The sequence below is a fragment of the Drosophila eugracilis genome, unplaced genomic scaffold (genome assembly GCF_018153835.1).
Source record: "Drosophila eugracilis isolate 14026-0451.02 unplaced genomic scaffold, ASM1815383v1 contig_2088, whole genome shotgun sequence".
Classification (NCBI taxonomy): Eukaryota; Metazoa; Arthropoda; class Insecta; order Diptera; family Drosophilidae; genus Drosophila; species Drosophila eugracilis.
This window is the reverse complement of record NW_024572964.1, coordinates 7,969,949-7,987,806: the sequence shown is the minus strand read 5'-3', so window position 1 is coordinate 7,987,806 and position 17,858 is coordinate 7,969,949. Positions and strand designations below refer to the sequence as shown.

General features: G+C 40.4%; 6 protein-coding genes and 1 long non-coding RNA gene across 7 annotated transcripts; 2 read left to right on the top strand and 5 right to left on the bottom strand.

The window, feature by feature from the left end:
* Window positions 1-1,363: 1,363 nt before the first annotated feature.
* Window positions 1,364-2,955, top strand: LOC108102757 (carboxypeptidase B). Its single transcript, XM_017207916.2, has 3 exons — window positions 1,364-1,484; window positions 1,678-2,568; window positions 2,625-2,955. The coding sequence occupies exons 1-3, from the start codon at window positions 1,417-1,419 to the stop codon at window positions 2,920-2,922; spliced, it is 1,257 nt and encodes a 418-aa protein (XP_017063405.1). The 5' UTR covers window positions 1,364-1,416; the 3' UTR covers window positions 2,923-2,955.
* A 926-nt stretch (window positions 2,956-3,881) lies between these two features.
* On the bottom strand, window positions 3,882-5,601 carry LOC108102718 (G-protein coupled receptor Mth). The gene is made up of 6 exons (XM_017207858.1): window positions 5,143-5,601; window positions 4,972-5,083; window positions 4,726-4,902; window positions 4,285-4,660; window positions 4,025-4,219; window positions 3,882-3,966 (listed from the first exon to the last, which is right to left on the bottom strand). The coding sequence occupies exons 1-6, from the start codon at window positions 5,569-5,571 to the stop codon at window positions 3,906-3,908; spliced, it is 1,350 nt and encodes a 449-aa protein (XP_017063347.1). The 5' UTR covers window positions 5,572-5,601; the 3' UTR covers window positions 3,882-3,905.
* Window positions 5,602-6,001: 400 nt separating this feature from the next.
* Window positions 6,002-7,476, bottom strand: LOC108102713 (carboxypeptidase B). The gene is made up of 3 exons (XM_017207853.2): window positions 7,394-7,476; window positions 6,440-7,336; window positions 6,002-6,383 (listed from the first exon to the last, which is right to left on the bottom strand). Exons 1-3 carry the CDS (start codon window positions 7,471-7,473, stop codon window positions 6,071-6,073), a joined length of 1,290 nt encoding a protein of 429 aa, XP_017063342.1. The 5' UTR covers window positions 7,474-7,476; the 3' UTR covers window positions 6,002-6,070.
* Window positions 7,477-7,978: 502 nt separating this feature from the next.
* Window positions 7,979-9,474, bottom strand: LOC108102709 (carboxypeptidase B). The gene is made up of 3 exons (XM_017207850.1): window positions 9,377-9,474; window positions 8,378-9,280; window positions 7,979-8,315 (listed from the first exon to the last, which is right to left on the bottom strand). Exons 1-3 carry the CDS (start codon window positions 9,448-9,450, stop codon window positions 8,018-8,020), a joined length of 1,275 nt encoding a protein of 424 aa, XP_017063339.1. The 5' UTR covers window positions 9,451-9,474; the 3' UTR covers window positions 7,979-8,017.
* Window positions 9,475-9,629: 155 nt separating this feature from the next.
* On the bottom strand, window positions 9,630-11,349 carry LOC108102707 (carboxypeptidase B). The gene is given in 4 exon segments (XM_017207849.1): window positions 9,630-9,767; window positions 9,769-9,949; window positions 10,615-11,034; window positions 11,036-11,349. Coding segments are annotated over 4 exon segments (1,053 nt in total).
* A 640-nt stretch (window positions 11,350-11,989) lies between these two features.
* LOC108102710 (carboxypeptidase B) lies at window positions 11,990-16,423 on the bottom strand. Its single transcript, XM_017207851.2, has 5 exons — window positions 16,335-16,423; window positions 13,471-14,146; window positions 13,086-13,196; window positions 12,850-13,004; window positions 11,990-12,393 (listed from the first exon to the last, which is right to left on the bottom strand). The coding sequence occupies exons 1-5, from the start codon at window positions 16,421-16,423 to the stop codon at window positions 12,102-12,104; spliced, it is 1,323 nt and encodes a 440-aa protein (XP_017063340.1). The 3' UTR covers window positions 11,990-12,101.
* Window positions 15,889-16,575, top strand: LOC108102711. Its single transcript, XR_001772181.1, has 2 exons — window positions 15,889-16,288; window positions 16,344-16,575. It is a non-coding gene; the product is annotated as an uncharacterized LOC108102711 (long non-coding RNA).
* The last annotated feature ends 1,283 nt before the right edge of the window (window positions 16,576-17,858 follow it).

The window sequence follows — 17,858 nt, the reverse complement described above, 5'->3', positions numbered from 1 at the left end:
ATTGAGGAAAATTTGTAGTTTCTCTTTTACAAAAATCTCTTTTATCTTAAGTTTTAATAGTCCAAGCATATTAAGTAAAATTTTGTTCTCATCTATAGCCTTAGATACCCAATTATCCCCTGGGAACGTACCAAATTTTCAGAATGTGGCTTAGAGGGAGAGGTTTTTTGGCTGTCGCTTCCAATGGGCCATTCAAAATTACGAGCCAACAGTTTCCGCAGTGTTTTTTGTCATTTCCATGCGCTCATTGTCAGTTTTAAGTAAGCAACTTCCTCGTTGTTTTTCTTTTTTTTTTTGGTTTTCCAGTAGCAGCAGCAGCAGCAGTCGAAAGTTTTGTGACCAAAACTCTGCCTACAAATGCAGACAAATATGGAAAAACTCATGAAATGCAATAAATTTTCAAATATATTTTGTGTGCGCGGCAGCAGAGTTTTTAGTTTCTCTGTTTTTGATTTTTTCTACTTTTATTTTTTATTTTCTGCGTATGCAGGTTAGTTTTTGGTTTTATTTTTTGCCAGCCTCGTATAGACTTCATTGTTTTAAAACTGCAAAGTTTTTTCTTGGTGCAGTGCACAGAACAAACTGATAAAGCCACGTTTTGCAAACAAATTCAAATACCAAAAAAAAAAAAGTTAAGAGAGAGAGATAGAGACTGCGGGCTGGCACACTCCAAGAATCGACAAAGTCTAAGGTTAGAAGTAGCCTATAAATCAAAGGTTGATTGCGTAAAGTCAGAAGACCAAATTTACGATTTGCTCGAAAGGCGACCGAAAATAGCAGATATCTGTGGACGATGACAAATATAAATATGATTTAGGACTGTCTGCAATTAGTTTTGTTATTTAAAAGTAACTAAATTCTAAATATGTTTAAGTAGGAAAGTAAGTTGTAGTGCTAAAATAAGTTGTTATCATCAAACGGTGTTACTTTATTAGACAGAAGTATCTTACGTTATTATTACCTTTCTAAGATTTCATTTTAAAAATTAAATTAACCACTTAATGCGTTGTAAACATTCATTCACTTAGTTTGCCAACCATTAACGTCACAAGACGAAGTCTTAAAGCCCCTAGTCATGAGTCCGAGTGAAAAACTTTTACTACGAACCTGTCTGTCACCCTCTTGTCAAAGCCAATAAATTAAGAGAGATTTTCTCCAGAATTGCCCCATTGCTCGGCGAAGACACAACAACAAATCAAATCAAATCGAACATCGCCCATCATTTGGCTACTGATAGTACTGATAACTGCTCTTTTCCTTTGATAGAGTTCTCCTCTGATAAGACTCCGAGAAGTGGGTGGTGGTTTGTGAATGATCGGTGAGTCGTCAGTGGGCTATAAAAGCCAGTATACAACGGTTTGAGCCTCATTAGAAGCCCTGGGCCCCAACGGAACGGAGCTGACTAAACTGAAAAAAATGTTGAAACTAATCGCTGTAGTGCTGCTGTTCAGCGGCGTGGCCTTGGCAGCCACCAGCTACGATGGGTGAGTGATCAGGCAGTCCGGCGGAGGAGTGCCTCCACGCGCAGTTAGCCATCTCTGAATAGTTTTCTAATGAAGTGACAGCAATTTTCTAGTGACTATTTAAGATTAAGACCACTGAAATCAATAAAGTGAAACTAACATATTCAAATTACAAATTAAAATAAAATTAATTAATAATTAATCACTTCATTAGCTACAAGATCTACGACGTCACTGCTCGCAATGCCTTCGAGAAGCAGGTGCTTCTTCGTATGTCCGGTAATGAGGATTACGACTTCTTTGATCTGCCCCGCTCCCTGGACGCTCCAAGCCGCGTCATGGTGAAGCCCGAAGATCAGGAGGGATTCGAGCACCTGCTGGAGAAGTACAACCTGAACTTCTTGGTGGTCAATGAGGATTTCGGAGTGACACTGCGTCAGGAGCACGAGGAGAACCAGAACCAGAGATTGATGAACCTGCGTTCCGCTGGACGCAGCATTAGTTTCAAGGCCTTCCATCGCCATGCCGAGATCAATGCCTACTTGGATGAACTGGCTGCCGCCTATCCCAGTCGTGTTACCGTCCAAGTTGCTGGCAAGTCTTATGAGAACCGTGATATCAAGACCATTACCATAACCAATGGCGATGGCAAGACTGGAAAGAATGTGATCTTCCTGGATGCTGGCATCCATGCCCGTGAATGGATCGCCCACTCCGAAGCCTTGTATGTGATCTACCAGCTGGTGGAGAACTTCGCTGTCAACTCTGAGCTGCTGAAGAACTTCGACTGGATCATCCTGCCAGTGGTGAATCCTGATGGTTATGAATACAGTCACACTACTACCCGTATGTGGCGCAAGACCAGGAAGCCAATCAGCAGTGCCTGCTATGGAACCGATGCCAACCGTAACTTCGATTTCCACTGGGGAGAGGTTGGTGCCTCCAGCTACTCCTGCTCCGATACCTTCAAGGGTGAGACTGCCTTCTCCGAGCCGGAGACTCAGCTGATTCGCGATCTCCTGCTCAGCCTGAGCGGACGTGGCAAGTTCTACCTGACCCTGCACTCATATGGCAACTACCTGCTGTATCCTTGGGGATGGACCTCGTAAGTACTTCCTTTTAATGCCCTTTTCCTTTCTAATCCACTGAATCTCCTTGCAGTGCCCTTCCCACCAGCTGGCGCGACAACGACGAGGTTGCCCAGGCTGGAGCCGATGCCATCAAGAGTGCCACCGGTACAAAGTACACCGTGGGTAGCTCCACCAATGTTCTGTATGCCGCTGCTGGCGGTAGCGATGACTACGCTTTCGGAGTGGCCAACTTCCCAGTGTCCATCACCATGGAACTGCCAGCTGGCGGTACTGGCTTCAATCCCACCACCAGCCAGATCGAGGGATTCGTCTCTGAGACCTGGGTTGGCATCAAGGCCATGGCCCAGAAGGTGGCCGAAAAGTACTAGGCGAGTGCAATAAACGTCATCGATATTTCGTAATCGCAACGTCTTCTAACTAATTTGGAATTCTATTCCCGTTCTTGGCCTCTTCATGCTTGGCCAGATAGGCGGGCGTCCCATCGGGAGGGGGCCATATCACTCTAGTTCTGGCATTGACACACTGGGCTAATTGGGCGGGGCACTCGACTCGGGATTCTACGGACTTATCGCGGTCTATTAATTGAGTTCATCAAGTGCGACGGATTTCAAGTGCTGGTCTAGATTATCACGGTTAATTGCTGAATTGGAAGAAATGGTTTTAAGTCGGAGAAATGTTGGTGGAAGTTTTTGGGGGTTGGCCGTTAGTCGACAGGTTCAGCATACCAGGAAAAAGATTTCTTATCTTATAGTTTGGAAAACCTAAATTAAAATGTTGCTAGAATGTAAAACTCTTCTTGATAATATTCAGCTTATATCAGAGAACTTTTTCATAAAAAACAGTTACTAAATCATAAAAACAAATGAAAAAACATAACTACTGGTCACTGACGGATGAGCAGCGGCGGGTTTATCAGCAGTTTCTATTTTGTTTTGGTTCTTCCAGTTTCGCATGCGTTTTACTGTTATTTTGTGGCGCATGCGCCTTTGGGAGATTTTGGTAGAACTGCTGTAGCTCGAAGCTTTTGTTGTTAAGCTGTACTTCTGGCAATTCGGCGGCGTGGTTTTGTAGCGGAGTTGATTTGGTTTTTAATTGAATTTGGAATACAATTTGGAAATGGGACTGCCCCGGTTTATTTATTCTACAGCAATTAAAATTGCAATTAGTTGCTCAACAACTAAATTGATTATATAATATATAAAAATAAAAAAAATGGAAATTATTAGAAACAAACCACTCAAAACTCATATTTTTGTGAGTAAATTGATATAATAATATATAAAAAATGAAATGAAATCACCTTTTATAAGACTTCTGATTTTTATTAAACAAATTTCTCTCTTTTTCTTACTTAACAAGAATCTTCTGCCATCTGGAAGCTGGGTCGACGTTGCCTGTTTTTATCCAGACTCCTGTAACAACCAAAAAATTAGTTTAATTTAAAATGTAACTTAAAAACTTAGTACTTACTCCGCCTTAAGCCATTCAAGAGTACTTTCCTTAAGTACCAACAGCACAAAAACGGGTATTCCAAAGGCCGCATGGAAGTAGTCGGCCAACCAAAAGACCTGTGGCCAAATACCCAAAGTCTGGATTATGCAAAGAACTAAGTCCAAGGTCCAAGTAACTCCCAAGATCGTAAATAAACGCAGCCATATAACGTCTCTATGATCAAGATGAAAAGTTAATAAGATTCTTTTCAATGAAATTCGGAAGTATAAAAGCCTTACATTGCGAACTTGTGCAGGACGTTCCCTTTATTCATAACTAGCATTTTCTTTCTAAGAATCCTTCCCGTCTGAACACTAAAAATCAAGTTAATCATGCCCGTAATTAACATCGTTCCATAGCAGTAGAATATTATTGCTGGCATTTTGGTTGGAATAAAATACTGAGTATTGTGAAATATTTCGGTACCCCAAAAGTAATTTATGACATAACAAAATACAGTGAGGACAGCCGCATTGTCCCAAACAAAAATGAAGTAGGTCAGAAAACTGAAACGGTGTGGCTTAGCTTGGTCGCTACCAAAACTGTCCCAGAATACATGGTTTAGGACAAAAAACCAAAGAAAAGAAGCCATCCAGAAGAAGTAATCCAAATAGCCTGAATAATATTAAAAATTTATCAGAATTGGTAAACAAGGTAGTTAAATTAGGATAAAGGCTTACCAACTAGAGTAATAACTCCATCTAACAAATTCCAAGCATTCAGAACCCATATTAGGCATTTCATAAACATGCAGAGTAAGCTAAATATAAAGCACTTCCCAACCAGATTCTGGAGTTTCCTTACATATAGATAAACAGCTATAGTTAGGACATAGCATATCAGCGAAATAACAGCGACTAAAAAGGATAAATTATTTTTGAATTATTATTGTAATTTGACAAAAACTATTTATTATATTTACTCACTCTCTCGCACCGCTGGTGGCAATTTCGGCTGAACTATCAATGAATGCTTAAATATTTCAATTTCGTAATTCAAGATTTTCAATTTGTAGAAATGAATTTGAAAAGTGTCTGTCTAAGAAAGAAATCACTGAAAATCAGACTGGAAGGCACAGGGAAAACCAAAAAACAAACCTTATAATATATCTGCCCGCGATCAGGAAGCTCTTCGCACGGATAATCTCTTACGATGACCACTTCTCTGGGATTCGTTTGCGGTATGAGAATTGACAAGATAGATTCGTTAACCTCATCTTTACATTCATCATTGGGTAATATATTATTGAGGGGGCAACATAACCGAACACATTTCTCCAGATTACAGATACAGGCTCTTCTATGAGGTTTCACTTTCACTTTGCTTCCGTTCAGCAGTACTTTGAAGTCATACTCTGCGGTCTGATTGACAGGTTTAAAGATGTCTTGATACACATATTCATTTTCCACTAGTAAGGCATTGGTAATATCTATTGTATCGAAGTAATTACATTCAGATAATAGCCCAAATGATTTATTTAAGATCAATATGAAAACAAAAACACAAAACATTTTCCAAGCCTGCATCTTTAACCTAGGAACACGACATGCGGAGAGTAAAACTCAGACTGGCTGTTTATAAACTTACTTCTAGATATATATAGAGTCTGGAAAGTCACTGATTTTCAACATGAACGCCAGTCATTTGCCTTATATTCCATGGAGAATACAATCTCGACCAATCGCAGACGACAGAAAACTTGTACTTAAAGACCCCTCTCCATAGGAACATGCCTAAGCCTCTGATCTTGAATTGACGTCATCGTACGCAACTCGAGATTAGAAAACAAAAATACATATTTCGAAATTGGGCAGCAAGAGAGCTGTTTGATAAACAACTGATTACAAAAATCTTTAAATGTTCCATTAGTCCCTGTAGGAATTTTATCTAGAAAGAGCAAATGAAAACTCTTGGTAAGTAAGTAACTTAAAAGTAAAAATTCAAACCACAAAATGATTTCTTTACAAAAATGCTTGTATCAGTTTAATCATAATGCTCAAATTTAGAAAAATTTTAAAAAAATATTTACTTTTGAACAAGGGGATACTTTTGTATTACTTTTCGTGCCATGGCAGCAATGCCCACCCAGGTCTCCTTCACTAAATGATCGATGTCCGAGGCCGGGGGATCAAATCCTTCGCCACCAAAAGGTAATTCCATGGTGAAAGAAATTGGGAAACCTGCATTAAAGGCATAATCATCACTAGCCCCAGCAGCTGCATAATTGATAGTGGTCGTTGATGGTCCAATCTTATAAATAGTGCCTGTGGCCTCCTGAATTGCCTTCTGACCTTCGGCAGCTACCTCATGCAGGTCCTCTTCAGTGTCAGGAACAGCTCTGGAATTATTATGGATATATTTAGAGATGATTAAAAGGGAGGTAATAATACATACGCTGTCCAACCCCAAGGGTACAAAATAAGTGAGCCATAGGAATGCAGAGTCAAGTACATTTGTCCACGATCCACATAGCTATGGATAAGATCGCTAACCACTAAAGCCTCTGGTTCCGAGAAAGCCTTCGCTCCGGCATAGGTATTATCACAAGGATCCTCCGAAGCACCCTCCTCATTCCAATGGAAATCGAAATTCCGGTTGGGATCGGTTCCGATGCAATCGGCGCTGCTGGGCTTCCTAGTCTTCCGCCATAGTCGAGTATCCGCTGACAGCTGAGTGTACTCATAACCATCGGGATTAACCACGGGTAGAATAACCCAATCGAAGTCCAGGAGAAGATCTGCATTATCCTCGAGATTCTCCACAAGCTCATTGATTAGATGGATCGCAGCTGCTGGAGAGATCCACTCGCGAGCATGGAAACCGCCATCAACGAGGATCACGTTCTTGTTACGCCTAGCATCTCCATTGGTTATGGTGATGGTTTTCAGCCAACGTCCCTCGTAACTCTTGCCAACAGTTTTGAGGAAAACCAGTCGAGGATATGACTTAGCCAGATCTTCCAAATACTGGTTGATTTCATCATGGGTGTAGTATCTCTCCGTGCCCAACCTTCCATTGTACGGAACGCTCTCGCGCAACATGCGATTCGTTTCGAATTGCCGACTCAGAGTGAGGCCCACATTCCGATTGAGAATGTCATAGTCCACATTATTCTCTTCCATCAGCTTAACGAAGTTAATCTGTTCGTCCGGATGGACCATCAGCTTGGCTGAACTGCCACCTTTATAGTCCGAGAATAGCTGGTAGTAATACGCGTTCTTGACCAACTCGGAGAATGTCTCTGCAAATGCCCCCGAACGAGCTTTTCCAGAGACCTCGTATAATTTGTAACTACAAAAGATATAGAAGTTAAAATTCAGTTTTATAGAAGATCTTTTTATGTCCTACCCATCGTATTTATTGGATTTTGGGAAACCAGCAGAGAAACTCAGGCTGCTGAGAGCCAGCAAAAGCCACCAAACTGTCATCTTTCCAAGTCGCAATCTATTTGAGCAACACGAATTCCAAGCTATTTGAAGAAACTTCTTCGGTCGACAATCTTATATCGTTATCAACAAATCGAACTATATAGATGGTTGTAAAATCAAGAGAAATGATTGCCGCCAATAATAATAATAACAAGCATTTATCAGTTCGGTTCCCAATTGCGTTTTCACCCGAAAACTCTTCAAGTTTAAGTGAACTTTATTCGCTTTTGATTGAATGTTATTTTTTATTCCTATAAAAAACTGTTGAATGAAAATAAGTATATATAATATTTTTCTCACTTTATAATGATTAATTTTCTTTTATATAATCACCAAAATGTCAATGCTTACACATCTTAAAGTGATTACCGCAAATCGTAAAACTGAAGTGCTATTTACTAACCTCCAACGGTTTAACTTTATAACAACTCTTGATAAGCATTACTTCTACTTCTAATCAAATAAAACTGATTTTGTTTAAATAAAAAATAAGAAGAAGAAGAAGTACTTCCAATGACAATTTATTGCAAGTTTATGACCCTTTTTAGTACATCTCGATCAGTTTCTCGGCCATGGCACGGATACCAATCCAGGTTTCGGTGACGAACTCATCGATCCTGGTAACTGGAGGATTGAAGCCAATGCTGCCAGCTCCTGGCAACTCCATGGTGATGGACACATTGAAACCGGCATAGTAACCATAATCATCACTTGCTCCAGCAGCAATGTACAGGACATTGGTGGAGGATCCGTAGGTGTAAATCGTACCAGTGGCGTCTTCGATAGCCTTAGCTCCAGTGCTGGCTACTGCATCAAGGTCTTCCCAGTTGTCGGGCAAGTCGCTATGGAATCATAAAAATATATCAATATATCTTATAAAAAATGATTAACCCCATAAACTTACGAAGTCCATCCCCAAGGATACAGCAGATAGTTGCCGTAGGAGTGGAGGGTAAGATACATAATGCCCCTGTCCGCCAGCGAGTGCATCAGATCCCGGACGACGATCGTCTCCGGTTCGGAGAAGGCAGTTGGGCCGGCATAGGTATCCGCGCATGGGTTGGAGGAGGCACCCTCCTCATTCCAGTGGAAGTCAAAGTTCCTGTTGGGATCAGCTCCATAGCATGTCTGTCCAGCATAAACATACGGCTGACGCGTTTTGCGCCACATGCGGGCCAGAGTTCCGGTCTGGGTGTGCTCATAACCATCGGCATTGACCAGAGGAAGGATAACCCAATCGTAATCCTTCAGAAGATAAGCATTCTCCTCGAACTGCTCCACCAACTGATCGATGACATACAGAACGGCCGCTGGGGAAATCCATTCCCTAGCATGGAAGCCACCATCCATGAAGATCAGCTTCTTGTTGGCCTTGCCATCGCCATTCGTGATGGTGATGGTCTTCAGGACTCTCTTCTCGTAGGACCAACCAACGGTCCTAACGAAGACTCGACTGGGGAAACGCACGGCCAGATCATCGATATAGTTGATGATCTCCTCGTGGGTGTAGTACCGCTCTGTGCTCAGACGACCCTTGCCAGTGATGGGATTCATGAGACGCTGCATCTGCCGCTGGGCAAACTCCTCGGCAATAGAAGCACCCAGATTGGAATTCACCAGACTATGTGTGATCTTCTCACCATCAACCAATTGCTGGAACTGTTCTTGCTGTTGAGGACTCACAATCACTCGGGAAGGATGTCCCAACAGGCGGCTCTCGCCGATGAAATCAAATCCCTGCAGGCTGAGCTGATGTAACTTTTGAGCCTGGTCGGCATTGGAGGGAATCACCTCATAAATTTGGTAACTGAAAATGGTTTTAGATTTGTAAAATCATGTAAGTTATTGTAACATTTTAAGAAACTATTTTCAGATGCAGTTCCAATCCGATTCCATTCCTTACCCCTCGTAATCCTGATCGGCAGCCACAAGAGCGGCGCCCAAGAAGAGCACTAGCAAACCCAGGGAGAACTTCATCTTCGCACAGACTAAGCAACCGCGTGGCTGCTCCGTGCCACTTAAATAGCCAGACAAAGTCATACGGCCACATATCTAATCGGCAAATGGATCAATAAATAATCAAAACCACTCCAAAACTCCCGCACGGGTCACCCGCAAATCAGAGCTGGCGCAATTCGACGCTAATGTCTCTTTATTTACAGCCCGATTAAGCCCCGATAGCGCCTTATCACCTCCGCGGCCATGGCCCGCACTCCCACCCAACTTTCCGTGACCAATCGCTCGATGTGGGAAATCCAGGGATTGAAACCCAAGGAACCAGCAGCCGGCAACTCCCATTGTCATGGCCACATTGGCGTTTACAACTCCCAAAGCAAAGTCTGTAGTATCGCCAGATGTCGGATATAGCACATAGTAGGTGCTTCCGTAGCTATATATCCCATTTGTAGAGTGAACGGTGGCCATGGCGCCAGCATCTGCTACAGACATCATGTCCTGGTAGTGATCCGGAAATTCACTGAAATAAGTTTTTAAGTTTAAACCAAATGTCTTTTCAATTCTTGTTCATCCTCGCTCGCTTGTTTGTGAGCGAGATGGACATATACATACAAAACGATCTCTTAAAGCTAACTTACATGATAGAACGAAATGACAGTATATATGGATAATATTTACAGTTAAGTTGTTTCTTAATTTATCTTGCAGCGGGTCTTAAACCTATGTATACCTAGTGCTAATTATTATTATTACTTGTCCTACCACAGATTCTAAATCAGATCTTAAGTTCATTCTTTTAGAAGGAAAAAAAATAAAAGCGACTCGGTTTTTCCTAGATGGCTAGCTGACTAATAGCTGTCAGTTTATACATACATAGATTACTTTCTGTCCAGATAGTCTGTCTTTTCTGTAGAAGATTGTCTTCTATAAATTACTACGCTATCTGTTACAAGGCTAACTTAATTTATTATACTATTTTAGTTGTCTAACTCAAGAAGTTAAAAAGTACGTAAAAAGATAACTAGTAACTAGACTATAACTAGTAGTAAGGTAAATGGTTTCCTTGACTACTTAAGTCTAGTTTTCAATCAATTACTAAAAAAATAGTTTGTTTGTTAGTTTTTATGTTATTCTATACTATATATGTATATGTACATACAGACATGCATATATCTTAAAACCTACCTGGTATAACCCCAAGGCAGAAGCATATAGTTTCCATACGAATGAAGTGATAAATAAAAGTTAAGTCTACCCCTATAATGAAGCATCACATCTCGCAAAACCTGCGACTCTGGTTGATCAAATGGTCGCTCGCCGCGATAAATATCCTCGCAGGGATCTGAAGAGGAACCCTCATCGTGGCCCCATTCATAACCAAAATTCCGATTGATATCGGTGCCTACACATTCGGGATTGCTAGTGGGTTGGCGAGTCTTTCGCCAGTAACGAGAATCCGTATGCGTGTACTCATAACCATCTGCATTAACCACTGGCATGATAACCCAGTCATAATCCTCCAATAGCTCCTGGTTTTCATCATAGTTATCCAATAGCTGCTGGATGATATAGAGGACCATCGATGGGGATATCCATTCCCTGGCATCCATCTATGAGGATCACTGGCTTATTCCGCTTTCCATCTCCATTTGTAATGGTTAAGACCTTAAGGGGTCGCCTTTCATAGCTCCAGCCAAATAGCTTCACCTGAACTCTCTTGTGAAATATTTCAGGAAGACTATCCAGGTAATCATTAATTTCCGAGTGGGTATAGAAAGCAGCCAGGGCATCGATGTGGGGTAGTTGAACAGCTCGCTGGGCGTGCACCAATGGTGACATATCTTCGATCGTAACTTTATATTCCAATTGATGTTTTTTTAAAGTTGCAACTAAATTATCAACTTCTTGATGTGGTATCATCACCTTACGGGACCCATCATTCCGATTTGGTCCTAGAAAATCCCAAATTGGATTTTCCACTGACCACTTTCTTATAAGATTATCGAAGCTTTAGGTCATACACCTTATAGTCCTTGAAATCCTGCCAGGCAAAAGTTACCAAGAACTGAATAAGCAGTAGAGTGAGTAAACCCAAGAGCGTTGAAGACATCATTGTCCAAAAGTCCGATATTAACTGGGCTTAAACAGGTGTTGGTGGCTAATCGCATTACCCGTTTTTATCACTTTATTGGAGACGCTGCCGCCTGCTTACGATACCAAAAAGTTGGATCGTTTATATGCTTCCGTTTATGATATATGCCAGGCTGGCTCTCAGGGTTCGGTAAATGTTTTTAAGGAAACTAGTTCCCGTTCACGAAAATAAAATTAAGACCTGATGATAACTATTAATTGGGGAAATCTGTTTCCCATTTATGTTTAAAATATAAAAAACAAAAAGAAATTCAATCAAAGATATGAAACCACAAAAAACTAGGTCAATATTTTATTAACTTTATTTTTCTGCTTTTTTGCAGCACAAACTTTCATTAACCGGAAAATCGGTTTCCAATCCAACGAATTTTCTTTTCCCATAAGTTAAAAAAAACATAAAATATTTTAATGAACATTTTTTGTTCAAAATTCTTCACTTTAATGCTTAACAACGAGGTCACTAATTATTTTAATTTTAACAAACAATAAATTCAGTTGCTTAAAAAGTTTAGGAAAGTTTACTAGTAGAGGCTGACATGCCGGATGAACTCGATGAAGCCGGCGAATGTCTCCTTGCAGACGTGGATGATGTCGTGGGCGGGCACGTGGAACTCATCACCGGGCAGCTCGAGCGTGTAGGACAGTGGAATTCCCAGGTTGCCATAGGCAAAGTCGTCCAAACTGCCGGAGGCCTCGTACAATATGGAGGCCGAGGTTCCGGTGGTGTAGCGGGTGCCGCGGTATCTGCCGATCTGGTTGGCGGCCCTCAGAGCCACCGAACGCAGAGTTCCTACGGTGGGTGGGACGGTGTTTCTGAGCAGAGAGAAAAAATATTAAATATTAGATTAAATAAGAATAAAACTAATTTACAAATAATAAAGATATTTTAAGATTAAAGAACTTAAAGAGGATTTAAAAAACTATGTTTTTCATGATTAAACGGATTTACAAAAAAAGAAAATCTTAAAAATTTGACAAGAATTTTGTTAATAAGTCAGAAAAAATCAAAGATTTTCAAAAGTTAGAAACTCAAAACTTCTATATTTTTCGAACAGTGTAACAAAAAAAAGAATTAAATGGATGCAGTGGCAGAAATTTTCGGATTTAATTGCTTTTAGCAAATAATTGAAAAGTAAATTGAATTTCTTTCTGGGCCACCCGCTGGCCGGGCCTTCAGCCACAGTCGAGGATTTTCGGACATGAAACATGAAACATGGAAATCAGGGAGACTGCACTTTCCGACACCCCTTCCCTTCCCTTCATACTCACTTCGCATAGCCGTAGGGATAAAAAATGAATTTGCCAAATGAGTGAACATCCAGGCTGAGTTTCACACGGTTTCGATTGAATTCCAGATATCGCACCACGGCCGAGGTCTCTGGCTCCGAATTGGGCGCTGTACCCGAGTAAACCTCCGAGCAGAGCTGTCAATTTGGATGAAAACAAATTCAGTGATATCGTGGGTCAATGGCGAAGGTCAATGTCGGGGTCAATAGGTGGCTTACGTTTTGGCTGGCTCCCTGGTAGTTCCAATGGTTACCAAAGTTACGATTGATATCCACACCGGAGCAGGCATGACCAGCGTAACGATGACGGTTCTTGCGCCAGAAACGATCCTGTAGTAAGTAAATTTTGATTAAATATTTTTAATAGATAATATAATTTACTAACTCACTATGCTTAACAGTCAATCATATAAGTACTTAACATGTCTAAAAATATTTCAAATTTATTTCTAAATCCCCTGACAGATGAAACACTTTCAAAGTGTCACTTTCCGCGAAAATAATTTATGAGTTTCCTCTCAGTTTCTTATGGTTATTAAAAGTGTATATAAGATAAATGAGCCAGTTGTTTTCGACACATGTTTTTTTATCTTTGATCACTTACCGTGGTGTGGGTGTATTCATAGCCATCGGGATTGACAAGTGGCACCAGAAAGATCTCCACATCCTGTAGGACCCTCGTAAACGCCCTCAGATTGGTCAGCAGTTCGTAGGCCAAGTAGAGAACCGTCTGTGTGGTGATCCACTCCCTTCCATGGGTGGCTGCCTGGATGTAGGCCACTCGACGATGACGTACCCGATTGTTTAGGGAAATGGAGAGAGCAGCAATATGACGTCCCTCATTGGAACGACCCAGAGATTCGTAGCGACAGTACTGTGGATATCTGGAGGCCAGTCCGCTCATGAAGCTCAGAACCTCATGGTAACGTGGATAGTGCGAGAAGAAGCCGCGAGCCTGACGACGGGTCCTACGACGTGGTTGCTCTGCCTCTGAGCAATCCTCCTGCTGACACTCTTCGTATTCCCCATCGTAGCTATCCTCGGCATAAGAACTATTTGCTTGGAGGGCAGCCATCAGTTCCATCAGCGGCTGCATCTCATAGCTGACTCCCAGACTTGACAGGCGTGCCTCGAACTGGGACTTCCTTTTAGGACTAACTGTCAGCACGGAGGAGTTTCTGGTCAGCAGCCAAAAGTCCAACTCCGCATCATTCGTCTGCAGGTCGACCATGTAGCGGAACGCGTTCTCATCGCCATGTTGGACTGTGTATTTAGTGTAGCTAAAATATACATTTTTAAGAAAATTTTTAATAAATTTAATAACATTTTTTATACACAAAGAAACTCTTTGAAAAAAGAGTTATAATTTATCTTAAACAAAAACGTTTTTAATATATGTTTACGCTTGTTTACCAAAATTTAATAAGATAAAGTTTGTACGATAAACAGTTTAAAAGCCATAATTTCCAGTTAGTATGTCAAGGTTGGGGGGTATCTATTGTTTTTTTAGATATGTGTTAATTAATTCATTGTAAAGATATGTGATGTTTGGACAAATACATATTAGCATTCAGTTGACAGGCATTTAATTAATCTAACAGCAAAAACATTTTGGCACTTTTTGCTAGCAAAACTAACTAAAAAGTGTGATATGCTTATTAGCGGTAGATAATTAATTGATACCCCAAAAGAGATAATCATAATCTAGCTAAGGGAAATCCCGATGATTGCTCCACATGTCTCAAACTAATTGGACAACAAATTAATTTATGGCTCGCCCTCGCTAGCCTGGCGTCAAAATGAGTTGTTGATTCATAAATTTATGCAAAGCGACTGCTGGCCGCTGTTTGTTGGCTCTTTGCCACCTCGCACGAATCGGTGGCCAATTTATCATCTCTTGAAATTCCACAACGGAAAACGAAAAGGAACACACACACACACACAGAGACCGACGGAAAACAGAAAATATAATGAAGCAACAAGTCTTAAGACTCGCATTGTGTGGGTGGCAGGGGAGTGGGGGATGTGCATTTAATATGGTATTATATACCAAACAAATGCTAATCACGTGAGATGATAACTTAATAAGACTGCCCCCTGCTGTTGGCCAGTGATGCTCATTTTTCATCTTTTAAGTAAGTATTTCTTCAAAATTTTCCCAACCGCATTTTTAACCAAATCAAAGCCTATTGTCCATCGAAATTCGACCTTGTGAAAATGTTTATATCACTCTTCATGCCTATCTTAATATTTTTGAACTTAAAAAAGGTTAGGAAATGAAACATCTGTCTGGTATTGATCGAAAGTAAGCTTATAATTTAGATATGGAATTGCAATTCTGCAACCACAAAAGCTCTCATCCATCACTCATACGCCACATGGGCCGTGACAGACCCGAAGGGGCGTGGCATGTTTGGCAAACATTTCGCACTACGATCGCTTGGCAATTACAAATTGTACAAATTATCAATGGTATAATTGCGTTGAATGTACAACTGTTGGCCATTGACCAAACGACAAAACGTTTAACGTTGCCTATTATGACGGCTTCTAATCACGGCCAAAACGACCATGTACTCGGTCAACTGTATAAAGGAAATATTTAAGTTAAATAAAAGCTTTGTTTATCCTAAGATTAGATGCGGCTTTAAGATGTTTGCATATCTTAAGACTTTAAGCCAAGTGCACTGGAGAATCTTCAAGTTATTTCATATTTTTCTCGCACAAAGAAACAATGGCTTAATTAAATCAATTTAGTTTTTATTTCAACTTAATTAAACTAATAAAATTTAAAAATGATATCTGTATATATTAAAGTGATTAAATTTTCATGATAAATGTAAATCTCAAAGATATATAAATTTGGTAGACATTTTACTGTTTAATCTCAATTATATGAAAAATGTTGACAAAAGTCCTGATGAACGTACCTCCTAATTAAAATTAAAGTTAAATACAAACTATATATCAACCACATATTTTTGCTCTAGTAATCCTAGCTTCTTTTATCAGACATATTTACTCAAAAATCACCCACAATAACCTGGAAAATGCTGCGTTTACTTCAGGATATATCCGACTTTTTCTTCGAGTACTATCGCTTCTTTTGGCTGGTCTCCATACTGGCGATACCCTATCTCTGCTACCGATCCAAACAGAACGATTTCAATATGCTGGATTGCATTATAATGTATGCTTCTGTGTTTATCGGAGCCTTTGGACTGATTCAGGACGAAATAAATGGTCGTCCTCGCTAGCCCAAGCTACTAAAACAAACCTGATGCAAAAACCTGTTCGGAAGCTAGAAACTCTTTAAACACTGACCGAAAAAATTAAATTAATGACTTGCCCTAAAGAGCCGCTTGATTGATGGGTATTACGTGTATATATACATGTTTTTTTTTCTGTTTTAAAACTTTTTGGTAACATTGTAAAATATAATTAATGCGAGTAGCCACTGATGATTACCCTTCGTAGCCGGCGAGATTGTTGGCGAGGCCGAAACCAGCCAATCCGACGAGGCAGAAAGTCAAGCTCCACACGATTCCCTGCCACATTTTAGCCAGATATATATATATATATGAATATACTATATGCACTTCCACTGAGATGCTTCCACGATCTTTGGCTAATTATGTATTAAAATATGCAGTTGCATGGACGGGCACACGTTTTTGTATGTTTCGTTTTTTATGCACTTTTGTTTGGCTTTTTGTTTGTTTTATTGTTTGCACGCTTGCACTTGTACCGATTAGGTAAGAGCTTTTAGTTGGAGGTATTAGCTTTGGCTAGGTTTTTGGAAAATATATATATGTATATATAAATAAGTCACTGTTCAGCGGACGCGATCCGTGCGTTCCATCTCCGGTCCGGCGGAAGACTGACAGGCGGTTTGTAAAGCGGCCGAGAAAGAAGACGAGATGCTGGCCAAAAAAAAGCAAGCAGAGACCAAAAAATGGTCTCGGATCCGAGTTGATTGTTTAGAAAAGTGAGTGTCAAGGTCGGGCTTAGCGACCAGTTTTTTTGAAGTTCCGAAATAATAGTACAAAACCGAACGCGTCACGAGACAAGATTTTGTGGGCACGCGTCTTGGCTAATTTATAAATATTTCAACTTTCTGTTAAGAACTTCTTGTATTTTTGCATAATTTATTCACCACTTTGATTCCCTTTAATTTAAACTTTTTCTTTTCTTTAATTGATTGCTTCTGATTTGTTTTAAGAAATCGAAAACTTGTTTGTTCTCCAATTTGATCACTTTTCTGTCGCACTAACAATTTGTTCTGGCTGATTTTGTGGATTTTGCATCCGCATATGGCGATTCGTGAATCGATTCTGAAGCCGTTGCTTGTTTATTTTCTGGTTTTTATAGAGGAACTCGTATGCTTAGTGGCTTCCTAATGTCATGATGATGATGGGTGTTCTGTTGCGGTTCAATTTGAAAGTTCAAGATGTGCTCGTGTATGTCTTTAACAGCAGATGGAGATGGGCCATACATTGGAGCACTGAACTTTCGAATTTGGCCAAAAACGGACAAGGTCACGGTGCCCAAAATAGCCGGAAGCAATTGTTATGGGTTCGGTTAAGTTCATTTCATTACAGTTACCATCAACCATCTAAATACGCATTTATTGAGTTCATTAATACGTGAAGAGATCATCATTGTGATCGCCGCCAGAAGCCAGGTCACTTCAACATCGAACTCATCAACTGATATTTATATTTGATCGCTTGACTTTGCTTTCGGTTCGGTTTGGTCTTCTTTTGTGTGTAATTATAACACTTGGCTATAGCTTCAGGCACTTCCGCCTGCAGTTGTTTTTTTTTTTTTCTCATTCGATTTTCAATAGGGAGCTCGGCAGATGAACAAATGAACCGCCGCCATTCGCATATTTCCGGTGGTGTTGGCCCGTGGGCCAACGCAGAACTAGTTTATCTCAAAAAATTTACATTTAAAATTTGTGCGACTTCTACAGCTTAATGACACCACTCC